The sequence below is a fragment of the Rutidosis leptorrhynchoides genome, unplaced genomic scaffold (assembly GCF_046630445.1).
Source record: "Rutidosis leptorrhynchoides isolate AG116_Rl617_1_P2 unplaced genomic scaffold, CSIRO_AGI_Rlap_v1 contig254, whole genome shotgun sequence".
Classification (NCBI taxonomy): Eukaryota; Viridiplantae; Streptophyta; class Magnoliopsida; order Asterales; family Asteraceae; genus Rutidosis; species Rutidosis leptorrhynchoides.
Genome location: NW_027266502.1, coordinates 5,042 through 21,364, shown reverse-complemented (window position 1 = coordinate 21,364; position 16,323 = coordinate 5,042). Strand labels below are relative to the sequence as shown.

General features: G+C 32.5%; 1 protein-coding gene across 1 annotated transcript; it reads right to left on the bottom strand.

Annotated features, from left to right (window-relative positions):
* Window positions 1-77: 77 nt before the first annotated feature.
* LOC139882293 (protein WHAT'S THIS FACTOR 9, mitochondrial-like) lies at window positions 78-6,341 on the bottom strand. Its single transcript, XM_071866649.1, has 6 exons — window positions 6,285-6,341; window positions 6,064-6,201; window positions 5,839-5,913; window positions 5,599-5,764; window positions 1,790-2,084; window positions 78-1,086 (listed from the first exon to the last, which is right to left on the bottom strand). The coding sequence occupies exons 1-6, from the start codon at window positions 6,339-6,341 to the stop codon at window positions 78-80; spliced, it is 1,740 nt and encodes a 579-aa protein (XP_071722750.1).
* Window positions 6,342-16,323: the final 9,982 nt, after the last annotated feature.

The following is a 16,323-nucleotide window of genomic DNA, read 5'->3' as shown; positions in this document are numbered from 1 at the left end:
TGCTACAAGTACTGTATAACCAAAACACAAAATCTAGTTGTATATTAACCATGAGCCAATAAATATTTTCTGCGTTGCTAGTCTTCGTCAGATGAGTCATCCTCTCCATCCACCATTTCCTCATTATCGCAATCATCATCTGTCAAGATCTCGTCAACCTCAGATTCAACCTCTTCAACACCATCATTATCAACACCATTATCATTGCTTATTATAAGGTCTTCATGTGGTAACAAGTTCACACCTTTACCACGATTAACAAGACCTGTCCTCATTACATAGTAAAACTTGTCTCGTAGACGAGCCAGTGGATGAGGATTTACCAATTTACCCCTGCGATACCCTTCCTTGAGGGTCACGGTAGTTGTTTTACACTTCAGAGAAAGGTAAAATATCCCAGGATACCTTGTAAATAAACGAGTAAACTTATGAGGAATATTCAGTTCCTCTCTCAAGCTTCTCAAGTAATTCCTCTTCGTTTTCTTGTGAATCGTCAAGCTCAGAAACTCGTGTAAGACCCCAACAGCTCGTTTCTCCATAAGTTCGCTCTTCGGGTCGATTTGCCGAGAGTCCTCGTATGGGGAAATGTACGGTAGCTTCTGAAACTCCTCCATCCATGCCTTTACCTTCTTTTGTGCTCCATAACCTCTCGGAAAGCTCATCGGAAATGCCAAAACTGTCTGTCCCCTCTTAAATTGCCGATAATCATTTCCCGCCGAACTCAAGTCTCTGCTCTTTTGCAGTGCTGAAACTGTAAGTTCATCATTCCATTTCAGAAGTCTCAAAGAAGCATCACCATTTGGCGACTTAACAAATTGGAAGTGATCTTGGTACTTAGGAATCAAGTTTTTATGAAAATTATCTGGCAACCCTAGATCCCATTTCAACGAGTCTAAGGATTTAAGTCGCACTGTCCTAGTTTTCGTCATCATAAGCACTTTACAGAGCCTCTCCAGGGTGTCGTTCTCGTAGTTTTGGTGTATATTCTGTTCTTGTGAGTCTAGGAAAAGTGCAGTATCTGTCAACTTGAAGCATGGCAAATTCACATACCGTGCATGTGGAAATTCTTCAAAGAGAGTCGGATATCTATATGAAAAGGATTAAAACAAAAAAGACTATCAGTTTACAGAAACCTTCCTACTCCAGCATTCTAACAAATATTGATACGTGTAGAGTCCTCATATCAAAATTATGATTTGAAAACCTTGGTTTTCTTATTCACATGAAAATAGGCAGAATAGGGTAGCACGGAAAAGAAACAGCATGATACACACATCATTAGGAATGTATTATAATATCCCAACAAATTCCCTATAAGAACTTGACCCCATTTTTATGTTTAGTCAACAATCAGTGTTATCAAGTCCAAATGGTATATAAAAAACAAACACTCAGTTCCTCCAACCTATTTTTGGGAGTAAATGAACAATCTAAACATACACTGCCTTCTCAAAACCGAAAACTATACTTTTCTTTCAATAATTGTAATGGAACAATAGTAAGCTAAGAAATTAACACCAAGTATGCACAAAATTTCATCCTAGGCTCCAATTTCATCATTATACAATGACTTAGAAATATTCCAATGCAAGACAATCTCTGAATTAATTGCTACAAGCAGACTAAAACAAAGAAATGTCAGATAACTGGATTGAAAAAAGCCATAGCTTAATTAAAATGCAGCCACTAACTAATCAATCATCAAATTAAACACTCAATTGCAAAAAATATTTAGAAACAGATTAGCTGATTAAAATTAGGTGAAAAGACTACTGTATCTATGAGTTACCTGCGCATGAATCGAAGAACAGGGACAGTGAGGCCGAGCAATTTTTGCCAATCGGAAACAGATTTAGCCGTGAGGAATCCAGTTGGAGACCTTTTGATCGCATCTTTGAGCAAAGAAGCAGCTTTTAGATCAGTCTCGTAGTCTATGATGTGATCAAGACCTTTGTTCTTGACCCATTTGAGACGAACTTTGGCTATGCCTCGGCATTGTTGAGTTGAGGAGATTGATTGGATCAGTTTCAGAGTTGAAAGGAGACAGCTTCTGGGTTTAGCCAACATCAGATTTGAATTGAAGCCTAAAGAAATCAACTACTCAAGTATTGATTTTTAACGAGTGATAATAGATAGTTGGGGTTTATTGCGGGGTTTTACAATATACGGACTAGTGATAAAATATAGAAGAAGCACTGATTTTTGAAGTAAGTGGAGTTAAGGGAGTTTATGGTTAACCTAAACAAAATTTAGGGACCTGCGTGAGCATTTTCTTTTTACTTTTTTTTTTGAAGGAGTTTCGTAAGTTACTCATACAAAAGTAATGGGCCGAGTGGCTTGGACCACATTTGAAATGGGCCAGGCTGTTTTGACTTTTTTTTTACATGTAACAGAAAGCTATTTAATAGATTCTTCCAAGCCAGTAATACATTACTCTTATAAGTAAGATTTAAGAATCTGTGATAAAGATGGATGAATCAAAATCAGCCACAACCTATAGAGTTTATACAGTTGCAATGCTTATATTTCCTCCATTTGACAATATTTGATGTTTTGATTTTTAATGGCATGTGCAATTTATCAAGTATATTAAGAATATTTTTATGAAAAAAAATTTCTCAAGTTCCTTCAAATTTAGTAAAATATCATGCATAATTTAAAAAAATATTTTCATTATAAAAAAATACTCCTATTATATCACATCATGCATAATTTAAAAAATATTTTCATTATAAAAAAATACTCCTATTATATCTCATAATTACACATGCCATTAAAATCCAAAACATCAATTATCGTGAAATGGAGGTAGTCATATAATGGAAAAAAAAAACAAAACTCACGTTTAATAGAAAATTTAAAAAACTAATTCTAGAATTTAACTCTAAAATTAAAAAAAAAAATGGAATGTTGATTAGGGATAATAGTTTAATTTAAAAGTTGAAAAAAATAGTACAAAAATATTTTATTTTGCATTAGAAATAATATTTTAAATGATAAATAAAAAAAATCGTATATTGAATTTAAATTCACTAATAAAAATTTATATGTCAAAATTTAATTCGTTAGTAAAAGTTACTTGAAGCAAATCAATTTTATTATTCTCTTGTCTATAAATTTTACATATGACAATGGACAAATGGAAAAAGTCATAAACACCTCAAAGATATCATATAGTAATCTTTACTAAAGAAACTAAACTAATATTCAAACTTAGGCCAGCATAATACCCACAAACCTTAGAATAGAAATTCGTCTCATTATTCTCTCTCTCTCTCTCTCTCTCTCTTTCTCTCTCTCTATATATATATATATATAAATCTCTTTCAATCTTAATTAAATATAGGGTGCCAGAGAATTTACTTGCCTGCATGCATGCAAAACAGAGCATCACACGTGAAGACATATGCTTTTGTTTGTTATTTTTTAAAGAACATAAGTTTTACTGTGCCAATAGATATCCAGCATAACATGTTTGCTTACTTTCATGTTCCATCCTATTCAATTTTACTTCATATATATATATATATATTGATCCATATATATATCATTAATATTACTAATAATTATTTTATAAGGCTTGTCATATATAGTTCATTTGAGTGAATAAGAAATATTTCGCAGGTTTGACTCCAACAGTAGATGGATTCGTGTCTCATTCGAAAACATACAAGTGTATATATATACTTCTCCCTCCGTTTCTTTTATATGTCACTTTTGACAATTTTTATTTTTTTTATTAAGTATTATATTTAGAAAATTTAGAGAAATTTGAAATGAAATTGTCTATTATATCTTTATCACTTAAAACTCTTATTATTCCACATTCTCATCACATTATGTATTAAGGCTTTTTGTGAAATCGAAATGATGCTTAATCGCAGCAACGCAAATATATAATCTGAGAGAAAAAAGTCCAAAAAGATGGAAAAATTTAGCACTGCTTCTATAGTTCGCTCAGATTTCTTGGAGACAATAAAACAAACATGTTATGTGCTCCATTTCTGCTATCTATGTTCGCTCTATTACGATAACATTCTTTACTTAACTGTAATTCAAAAGAAAAAAAAAAATACTGTATTTCTTGTTTACTAGAAAAAGAAAAGGTCAATAACTAACAGTACTTACTAAATATAAATGACGGAAATACTTCTAGAAGTATCTGGTCGGACTCGGACTTGGTTTAAGCAAAAGTGCAGAACTGAAGAAGTCAACTCAAACATTTTTCATGGCGGCTAACTCGGCCGCTAAGAGAATTGGTGGTTCTAAAACTAATTAACTTGGAAGAGATGATAATGAAGCGATTTCGAGGTCATTTAACTTGCCAATTTTCTTTTATTTTGAAAAAGTGTGAGATGTTGAGTACTTTAGAGGTATAGTATAATGTAATTTGCTATAAAATTAAGGACATTTTCGTCTGTTCGAATATACTACTGTCTCAAGTATTTTGTTATTTTAATTTTAATGAAATAGAAAAATATGACACATAAAAAGGGACGGAAGAGGGAGTATGTAATATTGCTCTCAGGTCAAGGTGAACCCTACAGAGAGAGATTTGTATTAGAGTGTCAATCATGAATCTTCTCTCTATATATTTATATGAAAGGGCGCCAAATCGATCAGGCAAATTCTGAAAACAAGATCATATATATGGTGATGAGATTATTTCTTCATCGTGAAGAAGAATCAAACAATTAATATTTGGTGGCATACATGGGGAATGTCCAGGCAGAAAGAGGGAGATCGATCGAGATCAACTTCTCACGGCCGCCTATATATTATTTTATTGGAAGTCGTAGGCGGGCGCCATCTCGATCGACTACGGAATGAAAATTTATTTTATAATATGTTGCTATAATTTTTTTTTTTTCATTCATGAATAATGAATATTAATCGAAATGATCACATCATTAATTAATCTTCTTGATCAGATTAATTTTTCTTTTTTTCTTTTGTTATTGAATGCAAGATTTCTATACTAACCGTGCTTCCAATTTTCACACATTTTTTTGAGTGAGTTTAACTTTTAAAACCTCATTTATAAGTATTCAAATGAAATACTTGACATAGATAACATTGTTCAATTTGTGGCATGTGTGAGTTGGAAAGTAATGATTTTTCATAATTAACAATGTAATTAAATTTAAAACTTACACCCGATCGACCACCGTAAAACGGACGAAAACCAACACCCAACTACAGTGACCGCACCAAAATCACCACAACTCTAACGCCAAACCGCATTCAATTCAACAGAGATGAAATATGTATGAAGTTATTTCTATCTCGTTTGTGAAATAATATTTATAGTTAACCTTATTAATGATCACTAGTCAGGAAGTTCGTCTCGAAAAGTCCTATTTTTAAAAATTAATAATTTAAATATATATTATATAAAAAAATTATATAATAATTATTTTTATTAAAAATTATATTTTTTTAAATATAGAGAAGTGAATTATTTGTATATATATAATGAAAAATAGAAAACTAAAATTTGAATTCAAAGAAAAGTATTTCTAGAAGTTTAAGATTAATTAGAAAAAAAGAAAATAAAAAAAAATCCTAACGAAATATAAAACTGTTTGCTTGATTCACCGAGGTTAATTTTCTTTTTTAACTTTAACTTTAACCAATCTGGAGCGGACTTTTCTTGGGTTTTTCTCGTATCATCCTCGTCATCAGATGAAATATACATTGCTCTTTTTCTTTTGTTGGATTTGTCAGTTGTTGGAGTCATGTCGCTATTTTCTTGATCGGTATCCTACCATACCAATTTTAAAAAATTAAGTTCATTATACATGTGTATATTTTAGGAATGAAAAAGCGCCTTATAACTAAGGATTCAATCGATAGTGTTTCTAACTCCAAATTCGCATCGACGTCTTTTTTTTTTCCTTCTTTCTCAGAAATCTAAAAGGAAAATAAAAATCAAGCTTTTATATTAAAAATACGGGTGATAAATAAGGGAGCCCAAACTATAATATTATATATATGTGTAAGGTACATGTGAAAAATTATTCGAGTGAAGTGTTTATCCTTGAACTGTTTAATGAGACCCACGTCTGATGTCACTTGCTTAACAGTATAAGTTACATCCCAATCCGAGAATAGATGCTCCTCGATAATTCCAAATTTGAATAACAGCTCCTTGTGGGCAATTGTCTCAAATTCAGTTAAGAAATTTTTATTTGATTTTTTCTAATGATGATCAGAAAAGAGATAAGGTGGTTTATAAACACGTTTAAATAGAAACATAAACACAAGCTCAATTTATTTTCTACCTTGTTTGATGGATTTATAAGGTCCTTTGCAGATTTGCCGATCAACAATTTCACCATCTAATCAAATAGCATTAATGATGTTGTTCCAGTACGGTCACATCACAAACTCTCACTTGCATCTTAAATTTGAAGAAAAAAATCATCGCAGGATAAATAATTGACTTGTGTTAATCAAAGTCCGGTACTTTTAATTAAACTTTGATTACGTATAAATAATACAGTAGTGAACTGCTTGTGCTGTTGTGTTGCCTTTCTTGAATTTGATTACCACTTCCGTAATCCATATTCTAATTAACACAAATTGTAGTAACATGTTTGTTTGTTGATTAAGATGCCATATCATCGTGTTATTTTGACTTTTATGAATCTAATCTCCAAGTGAAGTGCGTAATCATTCGTAATACTTATTTCGAGAAAAATATAAATTACGAATATGGATTTTCGATATCTTACTTTGGCTCAGCGGTCATCAGGTCTTGATACTTTGGACACCACCATTTTGGCCCATTATTTCAACCTTTTTATTGCACATGGTACATCCTTCATAATAACAGTTCTCGATGGACTCGACTTCAATTATTCGTGCAAGCATTGTAAAAAGTCCCACCTGCAATAGAATTATATAAAAGTGAGAAATCAAACTTGTCAAAATTTGACTATAAAAAATATTCATTGACCTAAGAAAAAAATAGTAAAACAAAATTTCTCAGAATTATATATGTACTGCATGCATCTAATTATGAAATTGTGTTTTATTTTCTGACTATACGTGTTTTAATAGCTCGGTCAGCACTCAACACATATATTTACTTAATCAGGTAACAAATTAGTTGGTTTCTATTTACACAATATAAATAACTACTAATTAAGATTATGAAATTGTTATTACCTTTAGAGATATAGAAAGTTCTTTAACTATGATTTTTTTAATAAGGAAGAATTCATCCGACATCGAAACTGGTCCCGGTAGTTGAGTTATAATTTTTGTGTAGGAGTCTATATCATTAAGTCTACGAAACACCATAAATTAGTAAGTAAAATCGTAAAAAAAAATCTAGTGTAAATTAAAATCAATCTATAATATAAAATAATTACTTTTGGTTATATTCGACAGCTTCAGGTAGATTCGGGTTGACGAAGATTTTTGTTCCTTGAAAATTATTACTTATTCCAGGAATTTCTGCAATTTAAAATTATTTAAAATTTATTATATTATACATTATATTATGAGATTTAAAAAAAAATTAATATAGGAAATTGATAAACTTACTATTAAAAGTATTCGTAACAACCGATTGTAAAATAATAACTATTGATTTCTTTAAAGTTGTAGCATCCAATAGGGTTTCATTTAATTTTTCGACAAAAACATCCCACAAAGTACAATTAATCCTCTTTTTCCTTGAGCATAGGGGAAAAATAAGCATTTAAATAAAAAACCATAATAAATAAAATAAAATTAGATCAATGACATAATTAAATTTATAACATGAATAATAATAATAAAAAAAAAAACTTACTCCAAATCCTCTAGAACAAAGGTAAGCAATTTCATTGTCTTATCTGGCTTGAATATTTCCCTTATTTTTTCATTCTCTACGATATGCCCAATAACATCTGTATTTTTAAGATTATAACCAAAAAAAAAAAACTAAATATTAAAGTTAAAAAGTAAACTTACCAAACATAAACGATTTATCTCGTTATTTAAAATTGAATCAAACCTCACAAAATTAAAAACAAATTTGAAATCCCTTCATCCGAAATCTTTTCGACTATGGTATTTTTCAAGAAGAATAATTTATATTGATTTCTAGTAGCTTTAAGTTTGTTGGTAGGTTAAGAGACGAAAAAATTTTGGAAGCTATATACTTCTTCTTCACTTATTTGCTGTCTATATGTTTTAAGAAGATTTTTTTTTTTATTGTTGTTCGAATGCGGCCATGCTACACACAATAAAGTATATAAAAGAAAATTTTATTAGATACATTAAAAAATAAAAATTCTAAAAATTGAACATCATAAATATTCTAAGAATAAAAAAAAAACCTTATCATCAAGCAAAATCATCTCTATACTTCCATCTCCTATACGGTTAGGGAAATTTGGTATTGTCCAAAGATTTAAGACGCGAGCCTTAATCTTCCAATCAATACGTCTGGGAAAAAACATCATCGATTTGAGAATATTTTGACGCCATCCTACAATAAAACGATCTATAATCAAAAGATTGAAAAGATAATTATTTCAATATAATTTCGTTGATTACACAACAATAGAATGTTATTATGGTTGGGAAAAAAAATGATCACTATATAAACAAAACAACGTTTCTACTAATTATTAGAAAAATAATATTATGTTATATTTTGATTAGAATTTTTTTTTAACAATATGTCCGTTTGAATAGGAAAAAAGAAGACATGCCCGTTTTAATTATAAATAGGAAAAAGAATATAATGAATTTTAATTAGGAAAAATTATTAATTGTTTGAAAAATAAAATATGCCCGTTTTAATTAAGAATAGAAAAAAATATAGTCGATTTTATTAGGAATAATAGCATAATAAAAAAATTAGAAAAATAATATATATTGTAATTTGATTAGAAATAATTTTTTTAATAATATCTCTGTTTGAATAGGGAAAAATAATACATGCCCGTTTTAATTAAAATATATATATAGTGTATTATAATTTTTTTAGAAATAATTTTTTAAATAATAGATAGAAAATTGATGAGGAATAAAATTATTATATTAAAAAAAAAAATAAGTGAAAGATAAAAGAGAATAGGAATCTCATATGATTAGAATTAAGTAATTGATAGAATTTTATTAGGAATCATTATCTTATTGTTTTTGAGGAATAAAATTATTATATTAAAAAAAAATAAGTGAAAGATAAAAGAGAATAGGAATCTCATATGATTAGAATTAAGTAATTGATAGAATTTTATTAGGAATCATTATCTTATTATTTTTGAATTCTTAATTAGAATAAAAAAAAATGTTGACTTAAAATTATAATTTGATTCCTAATTAAACTCAAAAACTTAATTTCTAAATTAAACGCCATGTGTCGGATGTTGATTTGACAATAAAATTTGCAATTGAATTGCAATTGGAACAAATTGAAAGATGTTTTGAATTCTTAATTAGAATAAAAAAAAATGTTGACTTAAAATTATAATTTGATTCCTAATTAAACTCAAAAACTTAATTTCTAAATTAAACGCCATGTGTCGGATGTTGATTTGACAATAAAATTTGCAATTGAATTGCAATTGGAACAAATTGAAAGATGTTTCTCTATTGTATATAAGATATTAAAGAATGATGTGTTATATATCAAGGAGAACCGTCTGTTTTGACGTTAGTAGAACATAAACGGCATCAACGAGAAGAGATAAAGAAAGCTAAAGCCTTACACAAAGCCCACATCGCTGAAGTGAAGGCCCCAAAACAATTAAAGAATGAAGCCCAGCGCGAACAACAAAACGACACTGTTTTGGCTCGGCCAAGTGGTCGTCTTCTTCAGTTAAATTCTGGGAATACAGAGCAATGTGACGTCAATAACGTCACAACCGTATTGGCATAGTAGAATTAGTTAGTTGCATAGGAACTAAGCTAACAGCTCACTATATATATTAGATACAATCAGTTGTACATGACAATTAAGTTTTACACAAAATAAATAAAGCTTTGTTTTCCGAATCCTGACACAGAGTACCTCCATTAAAGCTTACTACTGTAAGCTTCCGCTACTCATTTTATGTTATCAGAGCAGTAATTTTAACTCTGAAATGACGATGAACGAGGTGATTGATAGCTCGTCTTCTGGAAAACGAGCTGAAGATAATCCAAATCCGTACTATGTCGCCGCTAACGAATCAACCGGCCAGCTCGTGAATGACATTCTGAATGATGAAAACTTCTTCTCTTGGAGGATAGCAATGACTATGGCGCTCGAATCGAAAGCAAAATTCGAGTTCGTCAATGGAGAGATCGAAGAACCTGAATTTGGAAGCTCACGATATTCGGCTTGGAGGAGGGCGAACTCGACGGTGCGTTCTTGGATATTGAATTCAGTTTCGAAGGAGATAGGAGTCAGCATCAACACTTGTCGTACTGCACAAGAAATGTGGAATGATATCCACATGAGGTTTTCACAGGGAAACTATGCTAGAATTGCACAGGTCAGGAAGGAGATGACAAACCTGGTTCAATTGAGCTTCCAGTATCAATTCCTCTTATGCTAAATTCAAGACCTATTGGACAGATTCCGAGAGTTATAATCCACCTCTTATCTGCAAATGTAGTACAACTTGTAAGTGTGGATTACTAATTGAACTGAAGAATACAAAACACAGAGATATGTGTATAAGTTTTCGGAATGGATTAAATGAGACCTATGATAATGTTAGAGAGAGGATCCTTATATTGAAGCCTTTACCTGATATTGGTGAAATATTAGCTCAAATGGTGCAAGTTGAAAAACAAAGATCACTGGTTACTAACTCTCAACAGTTTGACATCACTGCATTATTGGCTAAGCAACAAACTTTTCAGAAAGGGAGTTCTAGTCAATACAACAGCAAGCAAGGAAACACACAGAGCAGTAATGCAAACAAGGAAGAGAAAGTGGAATTATACTGTACTAATTGCAAGAGAAGGAATCATAATGTGGACAAATGTTTTCTCATAGTTGGCTATCCACCCAATTATAAGTTCGAAAGAAAAGTGCTCCTAAAGCTAACTCTGTCCAAGGCCAGACTCAGATACAGTCTCAGAATCAGTCAGCAAATGTCATTAATGATGTGAACAACAATGACAACCAAGCTCAGCCTCTGATGCTCACAATAGAACAACGCAGAGGGATCTTGGGTTTGCTTGATGGTATGCCTTTGAGTTCAGGACAGCACCAACAACCACCCCAGCCACAGATATAACTCATTCAGAATTCCAAACACCTTTAACCATGTCCAGGGACCTGTAAACAACCATTCTCCAATAGTTCATGCTATGGCAGGTAATCTCAAAACTAAACTCTTTAATACATTTTGGGTTTTAGATTCAGGTGCTACTGATCATATAGTTACATGCCATGATGATTTGATGAATAAAACTGAAATATGCAATGTGTTTGTTTATCTACCAAATGGACATAAGTACAAGGTGACCTATAGTGGAGATATGAAACTGATTGATTCAGTGATCTTACATGAAGTGCTTTGTGTGCCTGAGTTCACATGCAACCTACTTTCTATTAGTAGGCTTCTCTGGTCAAATCCATTTTACATGGTGTTTCATAGAAACTATTGTGCGTTACAGGACCAACACCATAAGATGATTTGCATTGCTAAAGTTGAACGAGGCTTATACCATATTATTGGCAACACATCTCAGCATTCACATTTAGCTACTACTATAGGTTCTAGCATCAATGATGTTTCTGTACCTATCATGTATGAAGATAACAAGCTTAGTTCCACTAAATAATGAAATAAAGTCTAAAGATTTTGTGTGTTCAGTTTGTCCATTAGCAAAACAAAAGAGAAATCTTTTTTCCTATTAGTATGAATACAACATAATATTCTTTTGAGCTCTTACATGTGGATATTTGGGGACCTAGTCCAGTTATTAGCTATGATGGTTTTAGATATTTTCTAACCATTTTAGATGACCATAGCAGATGTACTTGGTTATTTTTGTTATCTGCTAAATCACAAGCCGCAGGAAAGTTGAAGGAATTTCTGTCTTTTGCAAAAACACAATTCAATGTACTGTGCATTTATCAGAAGTGACAATGGTGCAGAATTCATCATGAAGGAATACTATGCAACATAAGGATAGTTCATCAAATGTCACGCACAGAGATACCTCAGAAAAATGGGAGAGTGGAAAGAAAACATCAACATTTGTTACAGATAACTAGAGCATTCATGCACCACTCTACCTGCCAAGTTTTGGGGTGATTGTATTCTAGCTGCTTGTTACATAATCAGACTTCCTTCTGCAGCTATTCAGAATGAGATTCCATACAAGGTGTTATTCAACAAGGTGCCAGATTACAACAAGTTGAAGGTTATACGATTGTTTGTGTTTTGCAGCCACATTTAAGAGGAACATGACAAAGTTTCATCCTAGGGAAGCACCTTGTGTTTTCCTAGGCTATCCATATGGAGTAACTGGAGTAAAGGGGATGAACTACTGACACAGGAAGTTTTCTACACTAGGGATGTTGTTTTTCATGAAGGAGTGATGCCATTCTCTGCATTGTCTACAGAGAACAATATTTCTTTTTTTTCAGTGCCAGATGATAAAGCTGATTTACCCTATGTCCTACCACAAATACCTACAACTACAAATCCATACCATGATTCCTATCCTTAGCCCCACACACAGCAAACGCAACAGCCAAACCAATCAACAAATGATACTACAGGATAGTTAATTCCAACAGAACCACAACAAGAGACAGATAATCTCTCAGACATAGAAGAAGTTCAAATGGATGATTCAGGACATGAGAATGATGCAGTTGTGCTATATGAACCACTCAGAAGAAGTTCCAGAAGAACTAATCTGCCATGCAGATTACAGGACTATCATATTAGCTATCTTAGTTCTACTAGACCATATGCAAATGTTTGTGCTACTACTAATGTTTGTGATCTTTCCAATTATCTGTCTTATGACTCTTTGTCTACATCTTACAAGTCCTACATACTAAATACCACCTCTGTCACTGAACCTCAGACATACTATCAAGCAAGCTTGGACCCCAAGTGGAGGGAAGCTATGAGTAAGGAGGTTGCAGCTTTGGAGAGTAATGGTACATGGAAAATTACTCAACTTCCTAAGGGAAAGAAGAAGATTGGATGCCAATGGGTGTATAAATTGAAGTTTAAAGCTGATGGAACAATAGAAAGATATAAAGCAAGAATGGTATCAAAGGGTTTTACTCAGAAATATGGTATTGACTATTTTGACACATTTTCACCAGTTGCAAAGATTACAACCATCAGAATGGTGCTCAGTTTGACAGTGCATAATAACTGGCATATTCATCAGTTGGATGTCAACAATGCATTCCTACATGGTGATTTGAATGAAGAAATCTACATGTCTATACCTCCAGGCTATGAGGCACCCTTAGGAAGTGTTTGTAAGCTAATCAAGAGCTTATATGGTCTAAAACAAGCTTCAAGACAGTGGTTTGCTAAATTGACAACTGCACTAAATTTATTTGGTTCTCACAATGTAGCTCAAACCATTCACTATTCAAATACTCTATTGACATCATTACAACTATACTAGCAGTATATGTTGATGATATAGTACTTACAGGCAACTCTATGGACCACATTTCTGCTGTCAAGCTTTATCTTCATGAAGCTTTTACAATCAAGGATCTTGGCACTCTCAAATTCTTTCTTGGGATAGAGGTAGCTCGCAGCAAAGAAGGCCTATATCTTTGTCAGACAAAATATTATTTAGAGATAATGGAAGAAGCAGGGTACATTGACTGGGCACCTATTGACACACCTATGGATTTAAATACCAAGCTAGTGAAAGGCCAGCCTGAAGGAATCTTACCAGAAGAAGATGCTTCTTCATTTCGACGATTGGTTGGACGGCTTCTCTACTTATGCACCACACGTTCAGACATTCAATTTGCTACCCATCAATTGTCCCAGTTGTTTCCTATCCCACCAATCTTCATTTACAGGCAGCTCAACGTGTCTTGCGCTATTTGAAAGGAACTCCTGGCCAAGGTCTTCTCTTTCCTGTCTCCAACTCACAGGAAATTCCCCATTTCACAGCATACTGTGATAGTGACTATGCTGGATGCCGAGATACACGCCGTTCGATTTCTGGATGTGCTGTCTTTTATGGGTCTTCTCTCATTAGTTGGCGTTCCAAGAAGCAATCCATGAGTAGTCGATCTTCAACAGAGGCGGAGTACCGTGCCATAGCCGTCACCACCTGTGAAATAATGTGGTTGAAATCGGTCTTAGCTGAGTTGGGAATTCCAGATCCTCATCCTGCCCAGCTGTATTGTGATAATCAGTCAGCCATATATCTCGCTAAGAATCCAGTATTTCACGAGCGAACCAATCACATTGAGCTTGATTGCCATTTTATAAGGGAGAAGCTCCAAGCTGGAATCATTGATCTATCTCATGTCTCTACTACACGCCAACTCGCTGATGTATTAACTAAGCCCCTAGCTCGACAACAATTCGTCTTCCTTTTGTCCAAGATGGTTCTTAAGAACATCCATCTTGAGGGGGCGTATCAAGAGAACCGTCTGTTTTGACGGCTTCGTTATTAGAACATAAACGGCGTCAACGAGAAGAGACAAAGAAAGCTAAAGCCTTACACAAAGCCCACATCGCTGAAGTGAAGGTCCAAAAAACAATTAAACAATGAATCCCAGCGAGAACAACACTGTTTTGGCTGAGCCAAGTGGTCGTCTTCTTCAGCTAAATTCTGGGAATACAGAGCATGTGACGTCAGCAACATCACAACCGTATTGGCATAGTAGAATTAGTTAGTTGTGTAGGAATTAAGCTAACAGTTTACTATATATAAGATCCAATCAGTTGTACATGGCAATTAAGTTTAACACAACATAAATAAAATTCTGTTTTCCTAAACCTGAAACAGAGTACCTCCATTAAAACTTACTACTGTAAGCTTCTAAAAACTTCCGCTACTCATTTTATTATAGGCTAAGTCCATCTAATAATTTTTCTCAAATTTAATCTCTGAAAAGGCCTTTCAATAATTTGTTACTACTCATATGATGATGATAGAAGTCTGATTATAAACGTAAAAAAAGAAGTCTGATTATTTACCTCTTCAATGGAATCAGCGCTAACATTTTATATAAGGAAAGAAATACTTGTATTAATTTGTTAGGGTGCATTATAGGGGAAAAAAAATACACACATATATACATACATATATATATATATAAAAGATACTGATAAAAATGTATATCTACCTTCAAAAAAGAAAAATGTATATCTAGCTAGATTTTCTTAAGAAACTAATATTTGGGAATTACAATTTCATTACCCTAAATTGTTTTTTCCTATTGTCAAAAAAAATTGTTTTCTCCCTTAAAGTATCGACGATTTTATCTACTTGAAGGACCAGGAATTCAACCGAAAATTATTCATAGCGGATTTTTTAGTACATCACATTCATGAATTTACAGTTCATGGCATTATTCAACTCGGTTATACTCACTCCGTCCTAAAATAAATACAAATTAGTTTAATGTTAAAACATCAACTTTTTTTTAAATCAACTTCCTAAATCTTAAAAGCAAGTGCACCAATCTATAAATCTAAAATGAAAAGTAGTAGAATTAATTAAGATGATGTTGAGAGAGACTGACATGAGGCGGCAATGCGTCTCTTTACATTGTCAAAACTTCTACGTCATGATAATTATGGAGAATTAATTATGATCCTTGGGGCTGGGGCTCAGTCGTGTGAGTGTCGATGGATAATCAAGTTTGCTTTCATGGATAATTTAAACTACACTATTAAAAAGAAGACATGATCGATAATCAATATGAATATAGATAGCCTATTTAATTTGATGGCAATTGACAATTTACTACAAATAAATGTTTGAACTATATATACTTGCCGCTAAAGAACTCTTTTGCCTCAACTTCCAACGTCTACCAAAATTTCAGATGCAAACTTCAATATAATGTCTTAAATTCAACCACTACCGAGACGGAAATTAGTCGAAGAATGATTGAGGAATCGTTTCATGTCAATTGAATCCTCAGTATACAAAAAAGGAAAAAATTGTTTCACTGCCCTCTACTCGGGGAAGAAATTATTTAGACCGGAACCTACTTCTCCTAGACTACAAACAAATAGCCTTAAAATTGCTACTATTACACATGGAATTGTAATTAGCCTACATAAACAACTCAAAAACTCTTGAGATAGAATAATTATTACCATCTCTACATACCCTTATATGTATAAATTTCACATATAGCAC

What these genes read in the sequence shown, in the direction of transcription:
- LOC139882293 (XM_071866649.1), bottom strand. Translation starts at nt 6,341, where the DNA reads ATGGTGAAATTGTTGATCGGCAAATCTGCAAAGGACCTTATAAATCCA. An exon ending in AAAAAAGAAAATTAACCTCG is followed by an intron (nt 2,085 to 5,598) that starts GTGAATCAAGCA and finishes TGATTTCTTTAG; the next exon opens with GCTTCAATTCAAATCTGATG. An exon ending in GTTCTTCGATTCATGCGCAG is followed by an intron (nt 1,087 to 1,789) that starts GTAACTCATAGA and finishes CTTTTCATATAG; the next exon opens with ATATCCGACTCTCTTTGAAG.